General features: G+C 41.7%; 1 protein-coding gene across 1 annotated transcript in view; it reads left to right on the forward strand.

Moving 5' to 3' along the window:
* The window catches only part of znf438 (zinc finger protein 438), a 42,039-nt gene extending 37,783 nt beyond the window's left edge, over window positions 1-4,256 (forward strand). The window contains 1 exon segment of the mRNA XM_063873762.1: window positions 1,525-4,256. Coding sequence (XP_063729832.1) covers window positions 1,525-2,122 — 598 coding nt within the window. The 3' untranslated portion in view covers window positions 2,123-4,256.
* Window positions 4,257-26,554: the final 22,298 nt, after the last annotated feature.

A 26,554-nucleotide genomic window follows, 5' to 3' on the forward strand; every position in this document is an offset into this window, starting at 1 on the left:
ATCTACCATAGTCAATTTAAAGAATGGGAAAACTTTTCATCAAGGTATACAGTGTATGGCAAGGTAAAACACCTAGAGTTTGTCTCAAAACCTTACAACTGGCCAAGGAAGAAGGGGGATGGAGCTTACCCTCCCTCAGAGATTACCTATTTCGCAACGCAGGTAAGAACAATAATATGCTGGTGCAACCCAATATATAATGCTCAATGGAAAATGATAGAAGAGAAAGTGTGTCCCACTCCCATACAGGCAATTATAGCTGGCAATAACCTACAAAACATTATTGAAAACCCATGTGTGAAATGTACTCTCAAAATGTGGAAAACTATTATAAAAGAATTTAAATTGGAGAATGATATTATCTTTCTCAAATGGTGTGCATATGACTCGGTTTTCATGCCTAAGAGATTGGATACTAGATTTAAGGATTGGGCTCTTTAAAGGACTAACAGCTCTGTGCAAACTAATGAAAGGAGGAGCATTGCCCAGTTTTGATACCCTTAAAGAGAAATACACTCTGAAAAAACAGGACTTTTCTCGATATCTGCAGGTGAGCTGTTATGTTAATTTGAAATTGAAGAAAGTAACAAGAGGCAAGTATGGGTTTGAAATGTTTAGGAAAGAATATAACACAGAGGTTAATAGTAGAGCCATATCGGGTGTATACAAAGGATTGAAAAACCTTTAAAAAAAACACTCAACTACATACATAAGACAGAAGTGGGAACAGGAAGGAGAGATAAATGTATCTGCTGAGGAATGGGTTACAATGTGGAAGTGGAAGTGTACCAGCTCGCAGAATTGGAGGGAATATAGCTGGAAAAACCTGATATTTTATTACGCCCCCTCACAGAATTCCCACTATGATGGGGTCCCCCCTATATGTTGGAGAAACTGTGGTAACCAGCATGCAAACCCCTACCATGTATTCTGGGACTGTCCAGCTATCAAAGACTACTGGAGGGATATAAACAATGCCTTACAAGACATTTATAAAGACATAATACCTCTGGAGATTAAGATTTTTTACTTTGGGATTTTGCCACCGGAATGGTTGAGAAAGGACAAATATTTATTAAAAATTCCACTGGTTGCTGCTAGAAAGGCATTAACCAGGAAATGGTTATGAAAGGATAGCCCTGACTCTGATTGGATGGATGGACATCACGATGGACATGGATAATTGCTTTTGTCAATCATAAATTGGAGCAATTTACTTCATACTGGGAAAGGTTGACTCACTATGTAATGCCCTATAGGCCAGATTTTGTTTTCACAGATTCTTAACTCTGCAAAGAAATAACTACTTCCTAATTGTTCCCTGTTCATTGTCCTTTAATATTATTATTTATTTTTCTTATCTGTTATTTGTGTCGGGATTTCTGAAAAGGACTATGAGCAGATAATAATGTCATTTATGCAATGTACAGTATGCTGTAACAGTGTTTGACACAACATTTCAATACAAAGTAAATTACATAAAAAATAAACTGTCATAACGAAGTTTTAATTGATCTCCCTCAGGGCCAACTCCCCAGAGCCGTCAGATGAGCAGGATCGTGAAGACCCTGTGGAGCTGCAGATTAAATGTGGCCGCTGCCAAGCCATCACTCCCACTTTTGCCGACATGAAGATGCATTTGCTTTATGTGCATGGGGAGGAGATCCCGGTTCCACATCATGATGGTCAACAACTGCGCGGTGGCCGGGAGGCTGAAAACGAGCTGGTAAAGCATGCTGCCCACTACTGGCGTCAGCTCAATGAGAAGCGCAACCTGGTCAAGTGCGGCAGCTGCGACGAGGAGTTTGTCTCCTTCTCCAAACTTAAGAGGCACATCATGTCCCACCACCATGGCCAAGAGGGGGAGGATAGTGTTACCCTCTCTTCACCAGAAAGCAGCGGAGGACTTGGGGTCCTCGCAGCAGGTGCAGCCTTCAACTGCGTGCTTTGCAGCGAGGTGTTGGACACTAAAGACGGAGTTATGGAGCACTGGAGGAGTCGCCACCACTGTGAGCAGCCCAGCCTTCTGTGGGACGCACTGAGCTCCTACTCCGGCCAGGAAGAAGGTGAGGCTGAAGGGGATCTAGACACTCCTGCCCCAAGTCCACACTATCCAGCTTAGTCCTGGATGGGAATGGAGCCCTTTACTGTTACTTCTCACACATACTCAGTGCTAAAAATTAGCTACACAGGGATGGAGAGTTTCTCTTATGACTTTTATCACGAGTTTCACATTTCACCAGTTGGCACATTTGTCTTGGTCTAGAAGCAAAGAAACAGAATATTTTGGAAAAAAATGTAGAAATTGATGTTTGTGATACAATTCATAAGGTACATCCTCTGAAGGGAAGATTATCCAGTTTTATAAACAATATTATTTTTCATGTTATCTAGATTGCACTGTTTGTTTTTTTTGTTTGGAGATGTATGTATTTAATGTCCCGTTGGATTTTTTTACTTTTAATTTAAATCTTAATAAAAGGGTAATTATAACCTAGCTGACAGTGTTACTGTTAAGGGTCAATTCAGTTAATCTCTTACATCCAATGGGTTTTATGTGCTCAGTGTTTGATATTTCTATCTCCAAACAAAGGATAATTGACGTTTTTCAAATTAAAACACAACAGAAACTGTGTCCGTATTAATCTTTGGATTATCCAGAGGGGAAAAAAAATGTTGTAAAGTACTGATCACCACTAAACAAAATTCCATGCACCTAAATTTTATAATCCGATACTACAAAATTTGCACTGCTAGGTTCCACAATGGTAAAGTGAGAACATGTTTTTTAACATTTGGATGGACTGACCCTTTGCAAAAGAATAGGACATGTAAATCTGGTTTAAGGGCACACTGTCTACATTCACAATGACTGACCATTATCTATTGGCCTTGGGTTATTACAGGTTGAAATAAAACAGTAAGGGTACAAATGCCTAGATGTAATATTGCTCCTGTAACGGGAAAATAATATTTCAGTTATGACTTGAACTTTTACAGCCCAATTTAAGATCAGTATTAGGGTCCTCTGACCACCCCGGACCCATAGAGGAGCACTTTCCTTACCAGCACCCAAGTGACTTCCTTGTGGCCTTTTGAAAGAAAATCGGTGTTCATACATAGTAGGGCTTACCGTCAATATGGTCCTTTGTAGGCCAAATTCAATCCCCTGAGCTGTAGATTAATGCCTTTTTGTGTATTCTGTGATATGCCAAGGTCTATTCACACTAGTGATTGTAGAAGTGATTTTTGCATTCAAGCTTTTTAACCACTGACAGAATATTTTTTGCTGACTTGCAAAGGAAACCATCGAATTGCCTACCTGTTGTTGCCAGCTCTTGTACACCTGTGGTATTGTGTGCACACAGACTCTATTAGAGTTATTATGAACTGTTGTCAAGTCCAGATAATATGCTATTTTATACTCTAGATTAATACAGAGGTCTTTTAGTATATTTATGCTGTTGGTCCTTAAACAACCAGCACTGAGACATTTGTTATGGTTTTTCTTCTAAGTTTGGGGATGCTTAATGTCCTGTTTTTCTTGGTGGGAGGCTGATGGCAAGTATCTCTGCTTACTATATCTGTGTTTATCTTTCATATGAAGAAAAAAAAACATCACAGGGTCAAGTGAATGTACCTGAATGTTTTCAGAACCCTACCAAAAGTATATATATATATATATATATGCTATATAGACTTATTCCATAGATAGAATATATAGATATATTGAGACAAAATATATATTTACATAGAGTAACTAGTGAATCAGCTGCTGTGTTCTGTCATATGGGAGGAGGGAAACAATAGATGAATATATCATTGCCAACGCTGGCAGCAAAAGCCATGAAGAGCTGTCCTTATGTGTCTGACACAGAACGTGGGACTGTGAATGAAGGGCAGAGCACTGACGTGTACCTGTCACACTTAGTGGGTCATCTACAGTTTATTGTACTACTGTACTGTATTGTACTGCGTTTGATCAAGGAACTGTCCTTTGATTTCAAGCTCTCAACACAAACCAGGAAGTGACAGAATTAAAAGTCAGACTCTTATTTCCTCAGTTAGATAGAGAAACATACCATGACTGTCAGCACAAGTCGGAAGTGAAAAGTCACACGTTAGATTATGTGATGTTTGACTCACTAAATATGTGTAAAAAAAAAAAAACAAGACTGAAAGTGTTTGTGCTTGTGACTGTTTGTGTACCTGAAGAATCTAATGTTTCTGAAAATAAAGATGTGCTTTGTTCAAGACATCTGAAGTCCTACAGGTTCTTTTGCATTTAAGAAAGGTGCGTATTTAAGTTTAGAATTTCAGAACTGGTTACACAAGAAGCATATCGCCCAACTAGGATTCATTTAGAAAATATTGCATGTTTGGTGTCATACTGTTTGTTTCTCTTGGGTAAAATTTTAAAACTGTTAAGCTACAGCTGCAGCTACAAGCCCTTGAAAGATAACTGCTTAGGGGTTATGTGTCTATTAGCAGGTATTTTAACTATTGGATCCAGACGAAAATATTAGGTAACTGAGCACGGAAAGTAAAAAAGAATTGTTACACTTTCTTTTACCACGTACAATTATGTATTACTGTTATTTATTCATCTTTTGGTGTACAATATGTGGGCTAAAAGCCACTTCCTTTTTTTATGATTAATAATTGCCTATCAATTGTATCTCAACAGACGAATCCACTAATATTTCGCACCTGAGTGAAAAGCAGAAATAGCTAAGTAAATGCACCCCCAAAAACACTTAATACCCTGCAGATGTGAATGTCTCGTCTATTGTAGCATAAAGGGCAAATTGAGTGCAGGTCCGAGGCAGACTGGAGCGTGGATTCACTGTGTATTCATCTGAAGAGATACTGAGAATGGAATAAATTGATAATTCACTCTGAAAAGGTGTGTGCATGTGTGCAGGATGTAAGGGTCAAGCAAAGTGGGTTAGCCAAAGGGCTTTTAAGAGCCTGCATATGCCTTACCTCTGTGCTCCTCCCCTCCAACAGCCTCTTCCATCTGTCTCCTTTAGCATCAAAACCATATGAAACGTGCGTGCCAATGTGTTTCTACCCTTTTCTGTTTAATGCTCACCTCTCTTTTAGTAGCTATACCACGCAATACAAAAAGTAGTTCTGAAATGCAACATGACAGTGGTTTGAACGACTGCAGGTTCAGAGAAAGGTTTCCATGTTCCAAGAAAACATAAAAACAATGACTGCCTGCTTTGTGATGGCTTCATATTTAATGAATGAAGATGACATTCGTTCTGATCTCAATTTTCCCCTAAAATCCCCTATGTATCTTTTATTCTGCTCGACATGATGGATTTAGAGCAAAAAGAAACCACCCTTTTCTAATCCACAACAGTGGGAAATATTATTTAGAGAATGCACTTCCTATTTGTTTCCTATGCTGTCATGACCAAATACTTTCGCCTCTGCTGCAGGCCCTGCCCTGGTAGTCATTGCCACACCAGTGTGGAATGCAGGTCCTCAGCTCTAATTGATCCGGAGGCACATGACCTTGTAAGAAAGGTCAAAGGGTGTGAGTTCTGGGGCTACTCAAACAAGCCAAAAGAAACAGCAACTTCCCGACACAAAACAACCTCAGCAACTCAACTTCTTCAAACTACTTTAGGCGGACTCAAAGGTTTGAAATCAGAGGGACTCAACTTCAGGTGGCTTTCAGCTCCGGCAGAACACAGATAAAGCTGCGACATCAGAACATATCGGGGCCCAATCTAGCGTCGCCATCGCACCACATCGCAGGCACAGATAAAAAGGAAAGCGCTATACGGTGATGCATATTTCCCTTTAATCAGAGCTAACATGTACCACAGCCGTCACGCCGCACTCCCACCTCAATGTGGCTCTCAGGGGGACATGGGAGATCAAAGCCACCCCCCGCTTGTACATGATCAGTGGGAAAGAAGGAGAACTGCTCTCTTTCTTTCTCTTGTTTTTTCTTTGAGCTACACCCCCTTCAACACTACCTGGAAGTGTTGAAATCGAGCAAGAAAGATGATGGACAGTTTATGAAAAAAGCGCTATATACTGTGTACCTGTTTCGCTTTTTCATTTGACGCCGATGCTCTGATTTAGCGGGAAGGAAACATGACCGCTAAACAACATTCAGGGAGACGGAGAATAACAAAACTGGCGTCACTGGGAAAACGCCAAGGGAGATTTATGGCACAGTAAAAATGTGACCCACACTGACCACAGATGTTCTCGGGAACAACCTAGGTGGGGTGTAATGTGAGTACAACATGCAATCTTTTGGCTAATGGAAGCTCCACTCCCACCTTCTCACTTCTCCCTGTTCATGCTTTGTTGCCAGTCTGTCTTAATACACTAACGTCCGTGAAGCATTCATAGGCACGTGCAATATGTTGGTGATACATGTGCACATTCATCAAAGTGATTCTATGGTTTCATCAAAGATTTATAAACCCTCCTGGATGTCAGGACTTAGATGTACAAATCGGTAATCCCACATCTATGAACTCTGCCTCCATCTCTCTCGATCTGGAGATGTGATCCGCCCTTCCCTTCCCTGCTGCCTCTCGGTCTCAGGTTTCAAAGCATCCCGACTCTCCTCACCCTCCCAGATTAGTCATCTAATGAGCAACAGGGCTGATCAGGTGAATAATTGATGACGAGCGGCTGGAGAAAGGCATCGATCTGATCCGAGCTGCGGCTCTAAATGGAGCAGGGATGGAGACACCTCAGGAGGATAAGCAGGCGCAGGTACATTACTGCAACACTCTGTGCTGTTTGAGCTGATTGGTCTTCAGATTCTTGAAGAGGAAAATGATAAGAGCCACCTTTTTGATGTGCCTAACCAAACCTGTGTCACACGTTTAAATTGCTATAAATGTTATTTTCATAAAACTTTTGTATTACATGATGTTGTGACAAAGTATCCCTCAGTGATGAACCATATAGAATTATCTCCTAATTGGACATCACTAACGAGGGATGGGTGGTGGTCAAAATTCTTCTACTCCTCGGTTTTGCTAAGCCACACCCACTTCTTAGCTATCAAATCAAATCTGAATTTGGTTGAAGTCTCATAATTGCAATATATTAAATTAAGTGAATGTCAGTGACATCAGACTACAGAAAACTGTCCTGTTTTCCTGTAACTTTAAAAAGCATGTCCACTAGGGGGAGATTGGATCAAACATTCATTGACTGACAACCAAATATCTTCTATGAGTTTTTTTTTATTAGGTTCTTTCTAAAACGTTCTGCTTCTTCTGTTACTGATTGGTCCGACAATACTTTCTACCATTAATGTCAGGCTAGATAACATAAATGGATGGATGATTGAGTCAGTCCTCCTTAAGACTACAACTTTCATATGACGATCAGACTTTTGTGAGCTACTCAGTCTCTGGTTTACATTAACTACCTTCAATAAATATATATATATTTCTCTCCAGTTCCAACCGGATCCAATCTTTCATGCTCTTCAGCAATGACGGATGACTGCCCAGCTAACTAAAAATATGCTTATGATTTGTAAGATACATTATTTCTGCCAAAGGATCAATCTTAACCAACTGCTCCAACTTCATACATTACGGTAAGTTCCTACATGAATAGACAGATCAATGAGTATCATAGAGATATCCTTGGATTCAAAATGTAAGCATTGTGACAAATGTGAACTGTGATCTGTGTATGATGTGCCAGGAAAAACAAGCAGTTTCAACCTCCAACCCAGCATCCACTTCATTCCTGTTAATCTGATCATTCTACCCCCTGTGACATGGAGCTGATGGACATTATGTTGGTGACATTGTACCGAGTGTGCCTGCATCTTCTTTTCCATGTCGCTTCAACGGGGAATCCGCTACAGGGTGCTGCACATTGCCTTTTGGTCCAGATGGTCAAGAACTCCAAGCGTTCAGCGGGGTAGGCGCTATTCGCCCAGGGGGACTCCTGCCATCTGTTCCAATCCTCTCCGTTCTTCTCATATAACTCTCTGAGCCTCAATCCACTCATTGTAAAGGTTTGAGTCTGTCAGGATAAAGGGCTGATTCTGCCCCGTCCCATGTTTCTCCTTGATTGATGTGTAAACAAAATCAGCTCACCTCGACATCAAAATATCTGGTTGATGAAAAAGTGCAGTTGTCTTTATTCTGTCAGGATGGGCCTATTTTATTCCTGTCCTCATTTTTCTCTGACATCCTCTTCTTTTTGTTATTACCTGTGTTTGGGTGTGTGTATGCATGTGCGTGCATGAGGTAGCTTACTGTATGATTGTGTGTCCAGCTAAATTCATACGAGACAGAGAGCATCTTTCTGGAGTCATCTTAGCTCCAGGGAATGTGGCGAGATAACGGCATGCTAATGCCTCTCTTCGCCTTTAGGGAATTATGTCTGCCTGAGCTGTAACCTACATTCACTGAGCAGTCTTACACATAAGGTTAATGAATGAGTCCTGCTGGAAGAGAAATGGACCCTTAATATGAGCATACACACGGATATAACAGTAGTCAATACAATCAAGCCAGACACACTCACAAACACACGCACACAAACAAGGAGCTTTCTGTTTGCTGTAGTGCAAAAGCTAACAAGGTTAGCAAGTAAGCAGGCATCTGAATCAGTAATTTATTTATTTAGTCTGGCTCCATGGAGCCGTGGGCGTGGACTAATAAGAGGAAGAAGGTTCCTCTGCACAGAATTGTGTGTGTAAGAGAAAGTGAAGTTTTGATTTGAGAGCTGAATCCCATTATCCAACCATTGTTTCCCCTCACTCCCACCTGCAATTAAGACAAGAAAAGAGACAAGTGGGGAGATTCCCATCACTGATTTGATAGGTCAATTAACTCATGCATATGTGATGCAGTTAACTAAAAATTCAATCGAGTGAAGAGGGTGGCCTTGTTTCAGTGCATTTTGTTCAAAGCATGACAGAAAGGTGATGTGTTTCATTATATTGTGTGTGTGTGTGTGTGTGTGTGTGTGTGTGTGTGTGTGTGTGTGTGTGTGTGTGTGTGTGTGTGTGTGTGTGTGTGTGTGTGTGTGTGTGTGTGTGTGTGTGTGTGTGTGTGTGTGTGTGTGTGTGTGTGTGTGTGTGTGTGTGTGTGTGTGTGTGTGTGTGTGTGTTTAAAACAGGGATGGCGATATGTTCCACACACCTCCACTTCCACCCCCGTCTCGTGCCCTGTCCCTTCCCCCTACAATGGTGACTCTGGCTGGGATCAGCTCACTGTCTCCCCCCTGGGGAAGACTGCCATCCGACTTGGGTCGTCAGAATCAATTATACTCATCCCCCTTTTTCTCCTCTGCAGCGTTGAGTCACATTTTTCAAACCCTGTCTCAAGCATCCACTTTGCTTCCTTCCTTCTCTCGTTCTTTCACAACACATCTCCCCACCCTTGCCCACCACCCTGAGGCTCCCCTGTCAGGACCCAGGAATAATTCCCCTCCTTTTCTGATGCTTTCGGGAAAAAAGCGGCGCAAGGTGATAAATCTGCCCCGTTGTACTGTAGAACAAAATTAAGTGAAGGAGAAAGGAAAGGAAGCCGGGAGGCTCAGCCTTCTTGCTCAGCACAGCAGAAAAAGAACAGTCCATCCCAGAAGGATGAAGACGGAGGGATTCAAAAGAGTGAAAGGGTTAAACGGGACAGTAAAGGAGAGCTACACACCTTGGACCCTTGATGCATATTCCTGAAGGTAACAGAATTTGCTCAGAGGATATCATCTGCAAACCCTCAGCTCCCCTTCAGAACCCGGAGCTGTAAAAACATATTTCAACATAAATGCAAAGCAGGATCACCTTGGACATACGATGCGCAAATGTTGAAATATGCTCAGGTATCACAGATCTTATCCAGAAGAAAACAATAGATGTTTGACCTAGGGCTGATATGTGGGAGGGTTTCTGTCCATCAAGATAATCAATAACATGTTGCTTTCTAGAGCAAAGCCAAGGAGAGGCTCTGGTGCTCCAAACATTACTCATATTTAATGCCTGACTGATTTTAACAGCTCACAGGAGGGGTTCAATACTAACTGTAAAGGGCTTCCGCAGGCACCACGAAAATACTTTGGAAGCAAACCTGAAGTGCTTACCTGCTCCGATGAGTAACAGAAAATATAAACAGTACAGGGCGTAATTGGCATTGATGTGCTTTAAAAGCCCTCCTCCTCCCCTGCAAACACCTGCAGCCCATGAAACCGGGCGGCCCCCTGGGAAATCACACATTAGCATTTAGCCGTTTCATCTGCTGCACTAATCAGAGCCAAACGTTTCAATAATACAACACAAGAGCAGTTATGCAACCCAGAGAAAGGGGTGAAAGAGAGAAGGAACTCTCAGTGAAAAGGTATTTCCAGAGGTTGCGAAGCATTTGGCGCCTCGGATAAATAGCTGGATCAATCTGGGTGGGGTAGAGGGTGAGCCAGTGACCCTGACTGACCTCCAAGTTCTTTTCTGTGTTAACACTGAGAGTTGAAATCTGTGTGATTTTCCAACTATCCCACTACAGCTCCTACAAATAAAATGATAGTCTACGGGCAGTTCTGTGATTGCAGTGTGGGATACTATACTATACAATACTACACTATACTATACTATACTATACTATACTATACTATACTATACAACTAAATAGGTTTTATATTTTTGCATTCATTTACTTCTTGTGTCTTGTTTTTCTGAGAGGAATCACTATTTTATTTATTGTATTTTATTTTTATTATCATAACTTTTATGTCAATGTTTTATGTCTTAACCTGTTTAAATGTTTAACCTGTTAAATGTCAGAGCACAGGTTGGCATAATAGGCAAAACAATCATTTTTAGACATGCTGTATTATGCGTTATTATGCCTTATAAAAATGGAGAAACAGAATACACCGATCCTTACCCTTACACAGTATTCTAAGTTGTTTTGTTAGCATTTATTTGACTTGATATGCTGTTTCGAAAAACAAAAAATAAAGAAAAGGTGCACATGGCGCGACTCATCTCAAGCGCCAAAATTTGCGTGACGTGTTCTATCCTTAACCAATCAGTGGTGCGGATCTCAGCCTGCGGTCACTGATGTTGAATCAGAAAACCAAAACATCAGCCGTACGCTGTTAGCACACAGAGCCCCCAGCTCCTCATATCTGTTCAGAAACTGGAGAAAAGTTATACATGTGCAAACCACAGACTGTCTGTGGCATGGTGAATACAGTCGCTGCGTTATTTATGTCTGCATGAGTTTTAGTGTAGACGGAGCAGCTACAGCGTGAGCTTAGCTTATCGATCCGACCTCCACTCAGAAAACACACATTTCAAAGGGTGTGTTGTCTGCCGTCTTGTGATGAGACGATTTGAAGCATTAATTCATGGTTTTCACAACAACAACAACAAAAAGACAAAAGACTGAACACAGAATAGCTACTGCGTAGGGATTAAAACGGTGTATTCTGTCCAAATAAGGGATAATACGGCATGTTTATTTTTGACCAAAAAGCGACATACTAAAAAAATGCTCAAAAACCACTGCGAATTCCCCGTTCCCTACACCTACGCGGTAGGGAACGCTCGACCTCTGTCCAAATATGGCATAAAAACAGTATTTCGAAAAAAACGGCATAGGCTACCGTATTTTTCCTCAATTTTTTCAAAACAGCATATCACGGCCAAAAATGCTCAAAAACCACTGCGAATACCGCGTAGGGGTAGGAAAACGGTCTATTCCTTCAAAGTAAGGCATAATACGGCATGTTTCTTTTTTTACCAAAAAATTAAGGAAAAAAAACCTCGCCATTCTAACCCTTTCGGGTTTTTCCCCCTCATTTTTTTCAAAACAGCATATCACGGCGAAAAATGCTCAAAAACAACTGCGAGGGGTTAGGAACGGTAGGCCCTATATCATGTCCAATTAAGGCATAATACAGCATGTCCAAAAAAAAATGGAAAAACACAACGCAGCATAATATGGCTAAAAAAAAATGCTTAAATGACACTTTGAATACTGTATAAGGTGTATACAGAGTAAGGTACGTTGTTCTTTGTCCAAATAAGGCATAATACAGCATGTCCAAAAAAATTAAATAAAACGACATACCTTTTGTTATGTTTTTCTCCATTTTTTTGAAACAGCATATTATGGCCAAAAAATGCTCAAAAACGACTGCGAATACGGCCTAGGGGTTAGGAACGGTGTATTCGGTCCAAATAATACCCAATGTCGAAAAAATTGAAACACTACGTTTGATTATTGTGGCTAAAAACTGCTTAAAAACACTTTGAATACTGTACAGGGGTAAGGCACGGTGGTCTTTGTCCCAACACGTTGCATGTTGGAACAAAAAAAACAAAAACGTAGACTACTACATTAAGACAAGGTATGGTGTGTGTATGGAGGTTCAGAAAATTGAGAGATATGTTATAAAATTGTCAATATATGCTGTAGTAGGATACAACATTTTTTGGTGTTGTTGGTGTGCTGCAGGATTTTTTTCATGCATAAAATGTACTGAGGCTCTAAAAAGGTTGCAAAACACTGTACTATACAGAACACAGGCTTAAAAGTATCTACGAGTGTTTCTGTTCAAATTTCACCTAAGACACATTGTTTTCTGTTCTTGCTCACACTAACTGGCAGGTTGGTTTAGCTTGCACCCATTCTGGAACCACCTACGTAACAATTCATCAACTTCATACAGTTTCCCCCTCTAGAAGCCAACCTCTCCTGCAGTCTGTTCTCCTTTCCTGGAGCTTGGCAGCCCCTGATCAGCCTTTCTGTCCTGCAGCGAGCAGGAAATGGCCTATTGTTCTGAGATAATGTGAAATATAATGTTCTCTTGCACCCTTAGAAGGCATTTTGCCCTGACAGCCTCATCGCTATGGGCAACAGTAGGCGCCAAGTATATGAGCACCTGCCAAACAGAGACGTCCATCAGCAGCATGGTGATGCTGGTTTACAGCAGTGAGAGGAGAGGGGAATCCCCTGAAGACTTCTTGTGGGAACCCTCTCACACAGCCGTTTCACCAAAACTCACCTCCACCCACTCGGTGCAACCTGGGAGATTTTCTATCATCTTCCAAAGCACATGTGAAAAAACACCTCTGAGAGCATTCAAGGCAATGTTGATCGTGAGGGTGAAACAAAAGCATTGCGGGAGAGCTTCTTCATTGTTCCCACTGGAAAGAGTCAAATAGTTACATCACTCTTCAGATGAATTCCCTTAAAATCAATCAGCAATCCACTTGATTACATTTGCAACAGACATGCCAATAAGAATTCAAGTATGTAAATTCACACCCTCACAGACACATGTAAGAAATTACGACGTTTCCAAATGCAACCACTCAAACTGGGTTTCTAGGGGCCTCGCAACATGACGAGGTCCTGCATTTAGTCAGACGTTGAAACCCTCATTGATCATTACAGTACACTGTGGAGCTGCACTCTCCCTGCTGTGGAAACAGTGAGTGAGTTTGTTTATTTGAATGAATCACTAGCCAAAAACTCATAAATATCCTTGGCAATGGTACAGATTAACAAAGCAGTTTACAGAACAAGAACATCAAATACAGAAAGAGACCTTCCACGTTTTGTAATGGAACTATTTAAATCTAAATGCCTGAGGGAAACCGGTTTATGAACATGACTTGAGCTACCAAGATTTGTCACTCTCCCTACTCTGTTCAGCGCGTGTATAAAGTCAGTAAGGCCCAAGCATTAGCAGGTTATTACTGTCATCTTTCCTAAACCCACAATATTAGCTCCTCTGAAGGATAATTATGGGGCTTGTATTCAAGTCATGATGGAATAATAACTGTATCAAATAAACTTTGTGTAGGATCATCTCAACAGCTGGTAGCCCCTTTAAAGTTAAAAAGCTTTTGCTGTTACTTAGGGTAGCATTTCTTTTTTTTTCTTCCCACAGTCTATTCAGCTGTTGTATGAGATAAAGCGCTGTCATAACCCATGAATAAATGTTCCTACAACTTTAGCATTTTCAAATGGGATTCTCTATGAGGTGAAATATGCAGAGGGTGGTATATTCAGGTAATAAAAGGGTGTAAATCTGTCAGATTAGTGACAAAAATGAGAATGTGTGGGATTAAGGTAAAGCATGAATGTGGCTCCTTTTGCTTTATTACTCATCTTACATTCAACGGATCTTTTTTGGAGGAGGTACGCACCTAAATGGATTAAAGTCACAATTCACTCCAAATACAAAACAGACATTTAGGCATATATCCTTTTCACTGTATCTCTGTGACTGTGCGCTTTGATGTTCAACCAGCCGCCCACTGTGACTTTCTTACAGCTGCTGAATTGTCTGTTCAGCCGGGCTTTGGCTGAGACATTTGGAGGTGCATAACACTGCCATCTATTGTTCTTCTTCTAAAGGCTCTTAGGCTGCGCTTCACACTTGGAAGTGTATTGTTTTTAAGATTAAAGGAGGCAGTGCATGAGGCTTCACGGCACAGGGTATGAGTTTTTGCAAAATAACCTTTATGTAACACTGCGTCTCACCTGGAACTCGTTTATTTCACACTTTTCGGATTATAGGATTTTCTTAATGAGTTTTTATATTTAAGATTAGTCAGTTCCTCCCAAGAGAAAAACAACCTGCATCTTGTTGGGTGAAAACTTCGTTCTCCCTAAATGAAACTTTTTTAACAAAAGAAGCTTTACTTTCAGCATCCACTCACTGGGTTTGCAAGGGTCTCCATAAGCACACCCTATTGTCTGCCGCCTTCTGTTCAGGCACCTTTAAAAGGTGTTTATACGTTTTTAACGTGTGGCTTTGTTAATGATCAGTAAACAAATGATTAACGGTTTATCGATATGTTATAAACCATTAACAAGGAAAACAAATGGGTTGCAAGTAGATAAAAAATATGTTTTGGGTTGATCGTCCTTTACCATTTTAGCATACCATTGTCCGGCCGTGGCTCAGTCAGTAGGGGCTTGGTCTGTGAATGATAGGGTCAGACCTAAAATATGGAGTGAGGACTGGTACTTGGAGAGGTCCCAGTTCACCTCCTGGGCCCTGCAAGAGCAAAGCACCCGACACCCCGGGTGCTTTAAAATAGCTGCCCACTGCTCCTAGTACTAGGATGAGGTCAAAATTCACTTAAGTGTGACATAACAAAGAGGGTTTCATCCTCTAATTGTAATTCTAACCATGACACTGTCTTTTTTAACAAATCCTCAAATGGATTGTTTGCAAAGCTGCGGACCTGATATTATAGTAGGGTTGTAGATTGACAAAATCTAATTAAAAAGCTAATAACTAATTATTTCATTAATTTAAACTCCGTATACACAGCCTATCCCAAAATACTTTGCAAGGGCTTCTGCGGATTCACTGTAGTAACAGGCAGCTGTTAGCTGCATTTTACAAAGTGAGCACACATCTTTGCACTTTTGGAAATTGTTTCCATCAATGATTTTGACTCCAAAATGCTTGAACACATTACTTTCCGTACGGTTAGGTGCCATGATTATCCACTTAGCGCAGACTGCTAGTCTTTTCCATTTTGCATTAGCGAAGACAAGCCCAATAGCCCAGTTTACTGATCACTGCATGAGTACAAGCCACAGCCTGTATATACACTGACTGATGTATTAAGTCCTAGTTAATGATTTATTAACCATCAACACAGCAAAAGATACCACCTATTGACCTGTAATGAAGAGTGCCTGATTAGAGAGTGGTACAACTTTTCACACATTGGCAGTAATAGTCAAGGAAAAAATATACCCAATTTCTTCGTAATGCTGACATTATGCCCTCTTGCATCTCGAAACAGAACAATATAATAATTCTTACAAGAATGGATGCAAAACGCCACATGCCTTCACACAGGAGGAAGTGAAAGCGAAAACAGGCCTATAAACTTGTAAGCAGACATAAACAACAAAGGCTTGGCTGTCGTGGACCCTCTCCGCCTCACGCGGTTAACTCAACTATAATTACTGCGCTGTGCACCAGGCTATCTGAGATTACAGGAGTGAGTTACACCTGATGCCAAGGGAAAGTACTCCATTCTTTAAATATTTAATCAGCCCTTTCACCGTGAAGCAAATGAGGCGAGGCAAAAGTTGCGGAGGAGAGTTGGGAGGGAGGGGTCTGCCCTAGCTGTGAACACACACACACACACACACACACATATACACACACACACACATGTTAACATGTATGCACACACACTCGGGAGCTTATCATCATATTTTGATTTTTATGCTGATAGATCTTTTGCCAGTCTTTTACTTCATGGTAACCTGAGAATGTGTTTAAGTGTACAGTGTTGTAGGTGTGTGAGTGTGTGTGTGTGGGGGGGGGGGAGGGGTCCTCACACCTGCCCAGGGTCAAGGCCAAGGCTCTGTAAGGCCCTGAACACACAAAGGAGAAATTCTTCCCCAGGCTAAGCCGGTTAGAGCTCAACCTGCTACACTTGAGCTGCACAGGAAGTGACACAATCAGGCGGTAAATCCTGCATGCCTTGTATGTTCAAGTGGCCATGAAATGAACCGTCCACAGAGGTATATTTAAAGCGTCACACGATACGGTCTGAGTGGCAGATCACAGAGAGGGTTTGTCTGAAAGGTGCAACCTGATTTCGGCAGTAAATACAAGGAGAGAGTGTGCTGTTTACCGTTGACACTAAAATGACCTCTGAACGAGTACTGTAGTTATTATTGTATTGCAGCCTACTACTTATGAGCCTTTGCCTACTAACAGCATTATTTTTAATCAGTGTACACTTTTTTCCTATTTCTCTGGTAGTGTCTCAGAAAAACAAGTGAAGCAACAAAGATTTGATCCCTCACTGGCTTCCCACCAGCAAACAGAGCTAATTGTGTTGCATCAATCAACTGAGCAAAGGGTACCTTAAAGGTCCTGTATTATAATATATTTGAAGGATATATTATAGGGCCATATCTCTACAAAACATATCTCTGAAAAAATTCAGCTAAACGCTGCTATGATTAACAAATATTATGTTCCAAACCACATCAAGCATTATTTCTGAAACAGTATGGAGCTATAATGTTTCTCTCTCGCGGGTTTACCACAAGGACAGGACTTTTTATATCTAGTTTCTTTACAAATACTCTCTCCAGTACAGCGTTAGCTCTGAGTGTTAGTATGCTAATGTTAACACGGACCATATTACTTCCAAAACACATCGCGCATTGTTTCTGATACAGCACATTCTTCTGTGTTTACCGATAGAACAGTGCCATTATATGTATTATATATATACAATCACTTTTTCAATAAGTCCCTGCCCTTGACAGCCTGCTGAATACAGACACACAGCTGCGGGAGGGGATTCAGCTAGCCCACTGCATATGGGGGGCGATAGGTTGGGATGTGGGTGGGACGTTGCCAGGAGTTCAATATAAAGCCAGCCCACATTTAAGATATGATGTCATATCAGCAGCCAATCTGGATCAGCTCGTTTGTACCCCCGTCTTTAGATCTGTGTGTAAGGAGGAAAAGAGAGAGGGTTGTATTTTCTGTCCCTTTGTGAGTCTCCTTACACACCGGGGACACATAGTTATGTATAAAAGACATCAGAAAGTGCTTTTTAGGTGACCTTTAAAATATGTCACATTGCTGTTTAGATGTTCTTCAGATTGGTTTCAATCCTTTTAGGCTAGCTACCCCAACCCTTGTTCAGTGTGTGTGCGCTTGGAGTGCACCGTGTTCAAATGTACCAAAATGATTAATGAACAAAAGCTCTCATTCTTCATTTCTGCGTAGTGCAACGCTTCAACACATATACACTTGGCAAACTGCACATTATGACTTGTATGGAAAACATTATTTAGGGTTTGAATGTTTTGCGCCCTGCCCTGTTTAATTTCAGACCAATTATATGTAATCTTCCTTTAGTGATTTCTTGGCCATTTGCAAACCACTTCACAAGACGTTGTAGTGAACAGTTCCCCTTTAAAGATTCAGGAGACATTTCCATCCACCTGCTGAAGTAATTCAATATTTTAAAATATAACTATGAGGTTTCCCACCGCAAAAAAAATGTGACAAATGAATGGTGAGATTGCGTAATGATATTTACATCATATATTTCCAAGTTTATTTCTTTAATAGGGGGCAAAACTGTTCCCCACTGCTATACCCAGGGCGTGCTGACATCACACGCTGGAAGATGTGCCCGCATAATGATTTCATCACGCGCTGACATCACCTTGCAACTCTGTCAGCCGAGAGTGATGCGTTCGAGGTCTGACGCCATCCCTGCTGTGTTTACTGGACTGCTCTGTCTGTCAAGATGACATCAACGCAGCTTCACTTCCCTGAAAGGAATGAGTCAGCCGCTCCTGTCTGTGGAATGGGAAGAGAGGAGAGGCATAAAAATTACAATGATGAACACAACGTCCACATTGGGAAAAGCCTTGAAATCTGAAGAGCAACAACTCAAGGGTAAGACAACTGTGGATAGCCTCAACTCACCCAAACACAATTTCCCAAAAATGTGCAAATGGAAAATTCAACAAATGCACGTTTCCATCCACTACACATATAAGGAATACTGAAATTGTGTGATATTGAACATAAAAACGTATGGATAGAGCTTACTTTCATAGAAAAAAGTTGACCTACCTTACCATTTTCTCACCCTATTTTTCTTGTTAGAGATAATATATTATGGATGATCAAACTGAACGATGGGTAGGGTATCATAGAGAATGACCCCAGCCCTCAGGGCCTCTGCATGGGTCCACATCATTAATGAGGCTGAGACATAAGAAGGAAAAAGGCCATTACGTCTGCTTTAAAACCTTAATAAAAGCCCTTAAAGAGTTTTAGAGAGCAGAAAAGGAAAGAAAGCATTTGGGCATTTCATTTTACAGGAGACAAAATGTTCAAGTTTCGAAAGAGGGGGCTTTATGCTGTCATTCAGCAGTTTTCATTCTGCGCCGTGCACTATTTCTCCTGGCCCTTCCCAGGAGAGGGTAAGCAGAGATGGCTGGAGGAGAGTGATGCTCTTTAGACACTGGATCAGTTATCGCTGAGCCGAGGAGGCAGAACCTGTGATAGATGCTGTTCCCCAAGAGAGCTGTGGAGCTGATCATTAGAGGAGGGGGAGAACGGGATGAAGGAGGGAAGAAAGGACCGAGGAGGGGTGAAGAGTTTAGAGGCAAGGAAAGGTGATCTCTGAAGAGCTCCGTCTCTTGAGACTTTTCTTGGTTGTTTGAGAAGTGGCTCTTGGTGACTGTGCACTCTTTAGGGCAATGGGAATAGAGCTGCAACATGAAGTGATCAAATGAAGAAGCACTGAACTCAGTGAGAGAGGCAGCCTCATGTCTTTGCTTCGTTGTCTTTGTTTTCCCTAACATTCTTATTTGTGCCAGTGTGTATGTCAAAAGGACGAAAGGCGAAAGGGTTTGTTTCCGTACAGAAACTCTATGATTCATGCTTCCTCCGCTTTGATCTGCGAGCTGTTCTCAGCCCCGGGATAAACCATTTCAGGTTGTCTAAACAATTTCCAATCACTGTTTCCATATTTAGGTTCTTATATGGAGGAGAGAAGAGAGAGCCTTGCATGCTAACACACTCGTCTCTGGGTGGCAGGGTGGAGGGGAGAACCTGATTCTATCCATTAAGAGTGAAGCCAGACATTGATTTGAGCAGACGGAACACGCATGCACAAACAAACATGCATGTGTGCACACAACGCACACATCTGCACCACCATATGCCCCGTGAGGTCAGTTTACCGGCAAACCGAGAGCCCCCTGAAAACACACACCTCAATCTCTCATCTCACTCTCCAAACACACATCTGCTCCCCAGTGTGCCCCCAACCCCCCCCCCCCCCTATATTTACCCTCTGTGAAATCAACTCAGGCTCTTATTAGCAAAACCACACCCACTTTCTTTTCTCTGCTCACCTTCCCAATTACCCAGCATCCCGCTCTGTAAAAAAAACCCTCAAACTATTCAAAAACTGCAGACAAACCACTTCAACTCTGAGCTTGATTTCGTGAAAGAACACAAATTGCTCGTGTGTGAATGTGTGTGTGTGCTGCATGACATCATTCAGCAGTTCCTCTGGGCAGGACTCCATCCAACTAAATAATCCAGGCCAGCTCCATAAAGCAGGGAGTGCCGCCACATTCCCCCAGCCATGAAATATCAAGTGGTATTAAGTCACCATAACTGTCGGCCTTCTTCCTTCCTTTCTGCAATCTCACACACGTCATTTGTTTCAACTGGAGGCAAAAATGTAAAGAAATCAACACAGAAACACTACCTTTATTCCCGATTTGTTTGTGTGTCAGTATCAGATGTGCAGTAAGCATGCAGCAGGTGGCTCCATATTAACCCTCGCCCACAGTCTGAGCAGCAGAGTGTAGCCCGGCGCAGTGCAGGGATCTGGTTTCGGCTCCCTCACTCTTCCCTCCATCCCTGCATCCCTACGGACTCCCATTATACATGACATCAGAGCCTCTCGACAGCCTTGCGCAGCTGTGGCCAGAGTGGAGCAGAGCAACACCCAGGAAACACCCCACCTTCCTCAAACAGAAACACAGGCAACTGGGACTCTTGCTCTTTCGAGACATTTAAACTCACTTTATTTCATACACTCTTGCAAATAAATGCACATCACTTTAAATCACTTCTTAGACATTTAGGAGAAATTTGCAACACATCACTATGTTTCAATTCTGCAGCAGCGTTGCTAGTTTAAACTGTTTTAAAGCTGCTGAATAAATGTTTTCCTGTAAAAAGGCTGAAATATGTCCTTACTGGAAGGTTTTTGAATGGTTAAATGGATAAGAAACTGCTTGTAAGAATAATAAAAATAAAAAAGGAGTGCAGAAAAAAGAGAAAACCGGAATATGTGGATTGTCTTTTTTTCCCAATGTCACTCATTTTCTTAATTTCCTGTATGAGCATTTGTATTTCACCACAGTGTTTCATCTTTTATCTCCTGCATTAATGTTTCTTTCACAACCACTGAGGAATTCGAACAGGTGCTGGCTCCACTTTCAATCCACAAGAAGCGTAATGGGACAAAAGAACAACTGGCGAGAGCACCTGTTTTCTACCAGGCTGGGAAACTGGAGAACCATTCCCAAATCACACTTGAGAGTCAAAAACAAATCACCACTATCCCTGGCCTTTTCCTTTGTCACAGCTGAAGATCAACACATACAGTATCCATACAGTAACCCCTTTTGTTCGGATTAATGGACAGCCTCTGAGTGGGGAGGAAGGGGTTCTTCACACCTTTCAAGGCTGCACTACAGAGACACCGTGTGGTGGCAAATTACAAACCAGAGCCCAGCACCCAACATCATACTTGCACATGTACAGTATATTACACTGAACAAAAATATATGACCCATGTTGCAAGGATCTGTTCACAGTTCCTGAAAGCTGAAAACATCCCAGTTCTTGCATGGCTTGCATGCTCACCAGACATGTCACCCATTGAGCATGTTTGGGATGCTCTGGATCAGCGTTTAAGACAGCTTGAGTTCCAGGTCCTGCCAATATCCAGCAACCTGATCAACTCTATGTAGAGGGGATGTGGTGCACTGTGAGAGGCAAATGGTCAACCAGTCAGTATTTGTCGTGACCACCATCACAACAGACACTGACTGTCCTACAGTATTAAAATGTCCCATTTCAAGATATTACTGCACATTTCAGAGTGATTTTTTATTGTGACCAGCCTAAGTGAGGTGGATGGATTATCTCAGCAAAGGAGAAGTGCTCACTAACACAGATTCACACAGTTTTGAGAGCAATATTTGAGAAAGATAGGCCTTTTGTGTCTTTCAGCTCATGAAAAATGGGTGCAAAAAAAAAAATTGCATGTTGCATTTAAATTTTTGTTCAGTGTATATTTAAATATTGACATTTATTTAAGAGATTTCCTACTAAAGAGGGACAAATCAAGATCGCTTAGAAACAGAAAAAACAAATACAACTGATACAGAAAAGCTGTCCCAGAATTTCTTTCTATGAATTTTGCAAACATATAGACACAACACATTCAGATGCCCCAAGTTGTATTTTTCAATTTCAGGTGTTTGATCAATTATTTGTCAATCTTTAAAATCCCTTATCTTGTAACCAGGGGTTAGATTTGAGACACATTTTGTCTTAAAAAGGAAATATATATATTCAGATGGAAACCTCTGTAAGAGCATTATTTCCCTTCCAGAAGGAGACTGATGACAATAAACACGCATTTGTTGACTTTGAGTTGAGATCACCTGAGAGCCATAAGGTCAGTCATCCCCCAGAGAGCCCTGCAGGAGACAGCTGTCCACACACACACACACACACACACACACACACACACACACACACACACACACACACACACACACACACACACACACACACACACACACACACACACACACACACACACACACACACACACACACACACACACACACACACACACACACACACACACACACACACACACACACACACACACACACACACACACACACACACACACACACACACACACACACACACACACACTGGGTGAATCCCGTCCATAGGTGATCTGGAGCCATATGGTAGTTCTGGGTCATCACCTCCACTCAGAGTTCAGAGGTGCCTCATTTCTCATTGACATTAGATTAGAGTCCTTTAACAGGATTTACCCAGACACAGCCCCCCCTGACATTGCTTCCATTCCTCTCTCAGTATGCATCTGGCTTTGAATTGATTATTTACTGTAACAGTCAGGTGACATCAGCGTAGAACAGGCATGAAAAAGGGCTTTCTTAAAGGATGGAAAAGCCCTTGTTCTCGCCATCCAGGAAATGTGACTTTCTGCAAAGAGAAAGGTAAAGTCAACCAGAAGATCGATGCAAATATGACTCAGAAGTGTAAGCCCTTTCGCGTGTGTGTGTGTGTTTCACTATTTAGAGTGTGAGCTCGGTTTGCATGCCTTGAGAACTGGCAGAACATGCCCCTCTGAGGTTAGACACGCTAGATGGAAAATACCCTTCAAACACCTCCAAAATTATTCAACACTTTCTCCTTCTTCTTCTACTTCTTCGTCTCTTTTCAACAATATCTTTGATCTCTCCAACCCAAGGCTTCTCCTGTTCCTAATTCATCCGCATGTACTGTACCTGTACACCTTCGTGCTGACTCGGTCTCTTTTCACTGAAATTGAATCAGAGGCTGCTTTATTCGCAGAGGGATCGACTTCAGTGCCTGTGTTTTTTTCCTTTCTTCATCTTCTCCTTCATTTTTTCCCTCTTACAGTGAGAGGGAAAAAGGGAATATAAGTAGCAGGAGGTGCAGGGAGAAGTGGAGCCTTTTCCTGGATTCCTCCATCAGTTCTACCCTGTGCTGCCGCTCTGGCCCGCTCGTCTACATTTTATGTGAAATATTCTTGTATTCCCAAAGGCTCTGTCATCTTTGTCTCCTATAAAAGTATCAGACAAAAGCAGGGTTGTAATATGTTGCCCTGAGACCTCTGGGGGGTTTCCCTGATTGGAGATGATTGAGTGGCACCCTCAGGGCTTGGCTTTGCGTCTCCTGAAGTGGCCCCCATCTCCTTGCTCCTCACCTGAGTAAATGGCCTCTTGTCTGCTGCCAGCTCTTGATTACTACCCTTCCTCCAAGCTTGTGAAGAGAATGGATGGAGGGCAAATAAGAGGGATCTGTGCGTGTTTCTGGAATAATTAAAAGCAGGAGGTGCAGAGAGTCCTTGTGAGTTGCCTGCCTGAGCCAGGTGACACACTACAGTGTTACTTTGGTCAGTAAAAAATGAAATCTAAAATATTGTTAAGCCTTTTGTAAAGGTTTAACAAAAACTATATTTTGCACACACACTGGATGATCTCTATGGCCAACTAAACGTTTTTATGGTTAATTAACACATCCTTTTAATTCAATCTGTATTTATTGATAAAGAGAACTTTGAAAAAACATAAGACTTCAACACCGTGAGTCAAAAGTTGTGCGTATTTCTATTTAAAGTTGACATTAACATCAATAATGATAATGCGTTGACGGTTTGAAAATGTCTTTAGGGCAGATCCTGGTCTTGGTGTGGAAGTCCAGGTAGTTCTGGGACGGGTCTGGTTGGTGTTGGGGAATCTGTATCCATATTTATCAGCTTTAATCTCACGTCCAAACGATACCTGGGAGGTTTCTCGATGTGTTGTCGGTGGGTTCCGGAAGCCTAAAATCTATTTAAGTCGGAAAGTGAGCACGTAAAGAGATAATAAGAGGTCTGCTTTTAACTGTAACCTTGATAATTGGAAATAATAAAAACTTGAAACATGATTTTTTTTATAGAAACAACAATACTTTCTGTTCTGCTAACGATAACTAACAATAATCCACTCTCTGAAACGTGTCTGAAATATGCAATTTCATCATGGACGAACACAAAACAGCAGTCAAATGTACACAGTCCTGTATGTGTGTGATTAAAGTCTTTGGGGTTTCATGATTAAAAGGACACTTCCTCAGTAATGCACATGTGTTGGCCATCTGACAGCAGCTAAAATAAACCTCCAGCTTTCTTTTATCTCCAACAACACTCACCTAGCTACCGACATCCTTTCTCTGTTGTTTAATCACTCGCTGCACTTGGTTCCAAACTCCTGTAGAGATAAGTTATTCAGCAGCTGCTACATTTTAAAGTCCATAGTCTGTATTCAAAACAGGAAACTGAAAGAATGTGTGAAAGACAGCACACACCTGGGCAGGCATCACTCTTTGAGTACGGTTGAATGAGATCTGTGCTCTGTATAAAGGATTCTTGGGCTACCTGTGTGTGCTGATAAACACCAGCAGACACAGGAAACAGCAGCGACGGACCGTCAACTCCAACCTGCTCACAACGCCGACCGGCCCTCCATCTGTTGCCACTTTTGAAAGGAGCGGCTGAAAACACATTTGTGTAATTTGGCATGTTCTTTCAAATGGAAATAATCCGCCTGTTTCTCTTTCCGAGGGGAGGCTCCCCTCTGTCGTGGCTTTCAAGGTAAGATTAAGAGGACGTTTTTATCGCACTGGGTTTAGCTCTCTCTCTTCCTCTGGTGATTTCTGTGCCTTCAATCTGTCTGTTTGAAATACACAGAGGGCTTTTTCTGAGCTGCCTCTCTCTGCCCACTATCAGCCTGAGGAGGGAGCCGTGAATGTATAAACTGTTTAATCTAAAAAAGAAATAAATGAATAAAATTAGATTATAGAGATGTGGCATACTAATCTAAGAAAAGTAGAACTCCCTATTTCTGCATCCAATTTCTCTACGATGTGAATGGAAAGGGAGGGAATCTGCATCAAGTTTGTAATTGCTGGTATGTTTAAAGGAATGTGTAGCATAGCCAATTCAATCCATCACCTTTAGGGGAATTTAGAGTTATTTTGTGTGTGTATTTGCATTAATTGATGCCAAATTGTCCTCTCATCCTTGGTTTGGTCTTTGCAAGTTCTTCAACTCAACTTCAAGAGACAAAGAGAGTCAGAAGTTGCACCTTTAAAGCAATAAATGTTGACCTGGAGGTAAATCCTTTTCCACCTCCTGACTTGAGGCCAGGCTGAACAGATTGGAGCTTTGTTGCGCCGGCCAACATGACCAGCAGTGCAAACAAGTGTGACTCAGATAGAGGACCATATGATGAACCGTCTGATCCCACTGATGAGGAAAGTGGAGGTCAAACTCTATTTGTGTGTGTGCTGCGCATGAAGAGCTGTGTAAGGAAATATTTTCACTGAACGCACAGGGACAGAAAGCGTCATGTCTGCAATAAGTGAACATGGCTGTTTTGCATCCCATTAGAGGCTGCCTGTGCTGACACCACGGTAGTGTTTTGTCCCTACAGCAGCTTGCACTCTGCTTTAGTAAGAGAATCCGTCGTAAGGGTTTAGTGTTACACGGGATTCTGTGACCTGACTGAATTTCAGCTGCAACTGGCAAAGTTTTGCCTATAGTCAAATTGTCAAAAAATGCTGAACCTCCTTAATAAAATCAGCAATTATTATTTATTTTCCAATGAAGTCTAAGTTAATGGCAAATGCTTCCAAACAAGGGGCCACCTGCTCATCCCACCTGCTGATAAACACTTCCAATGTCACACACCATTGGATTTGCCATTGGGAGCAATTTGGGGTTCAGTATCTTGCCCAAAGACACTTGGAAATGTTGACAGCAGCGATTGAACCACCAACCGTCCGAATGGTGGACAATGTGAGGCAAAGTGCCAAGTATTTGTCTCAGCCAACCCAACCAGCTTTAAAAGTACAACTATGTCCAGAAGCTTATTTCTTCACTTAAAGTCTCTTAATATAACATTACAGCCAAAGGTTGATTTTTTATTATCTTTTACCTTTCAAGCTCAAGCTGAAATCATTCAGCTTCTTTGACATGACAAGGCTCCACCAAAGTCATAAAAGACATTAGGTTGTAGTGAATGTTATGCTTTTGGAAATTTGAAATTACCTTAGTAGAACCTCTTGAAGATATAATAAACGTTATGCTACAACAGTGTCATTTCCATTGTTTAATCTCATCATACCTGAACATTCAAGGAGTCAAATG

The sequence above is a fragment of the Eleginops maclovinus genome, chromosome 21 (genome assembly GCF_036324505.1).
Source record: "Eleginops maclovinus isolate JMC-PN-2008 ecotype Puerto Natales chromosome 21, JC_Emac_rtc_rv5, whole genome shotgun sequence".
NCBI lineage: Eukaryota > Metazoa > Chordata > Actinopteri > Perciformes > Eleginopidae > Eleginops > Eleginops maclovinus.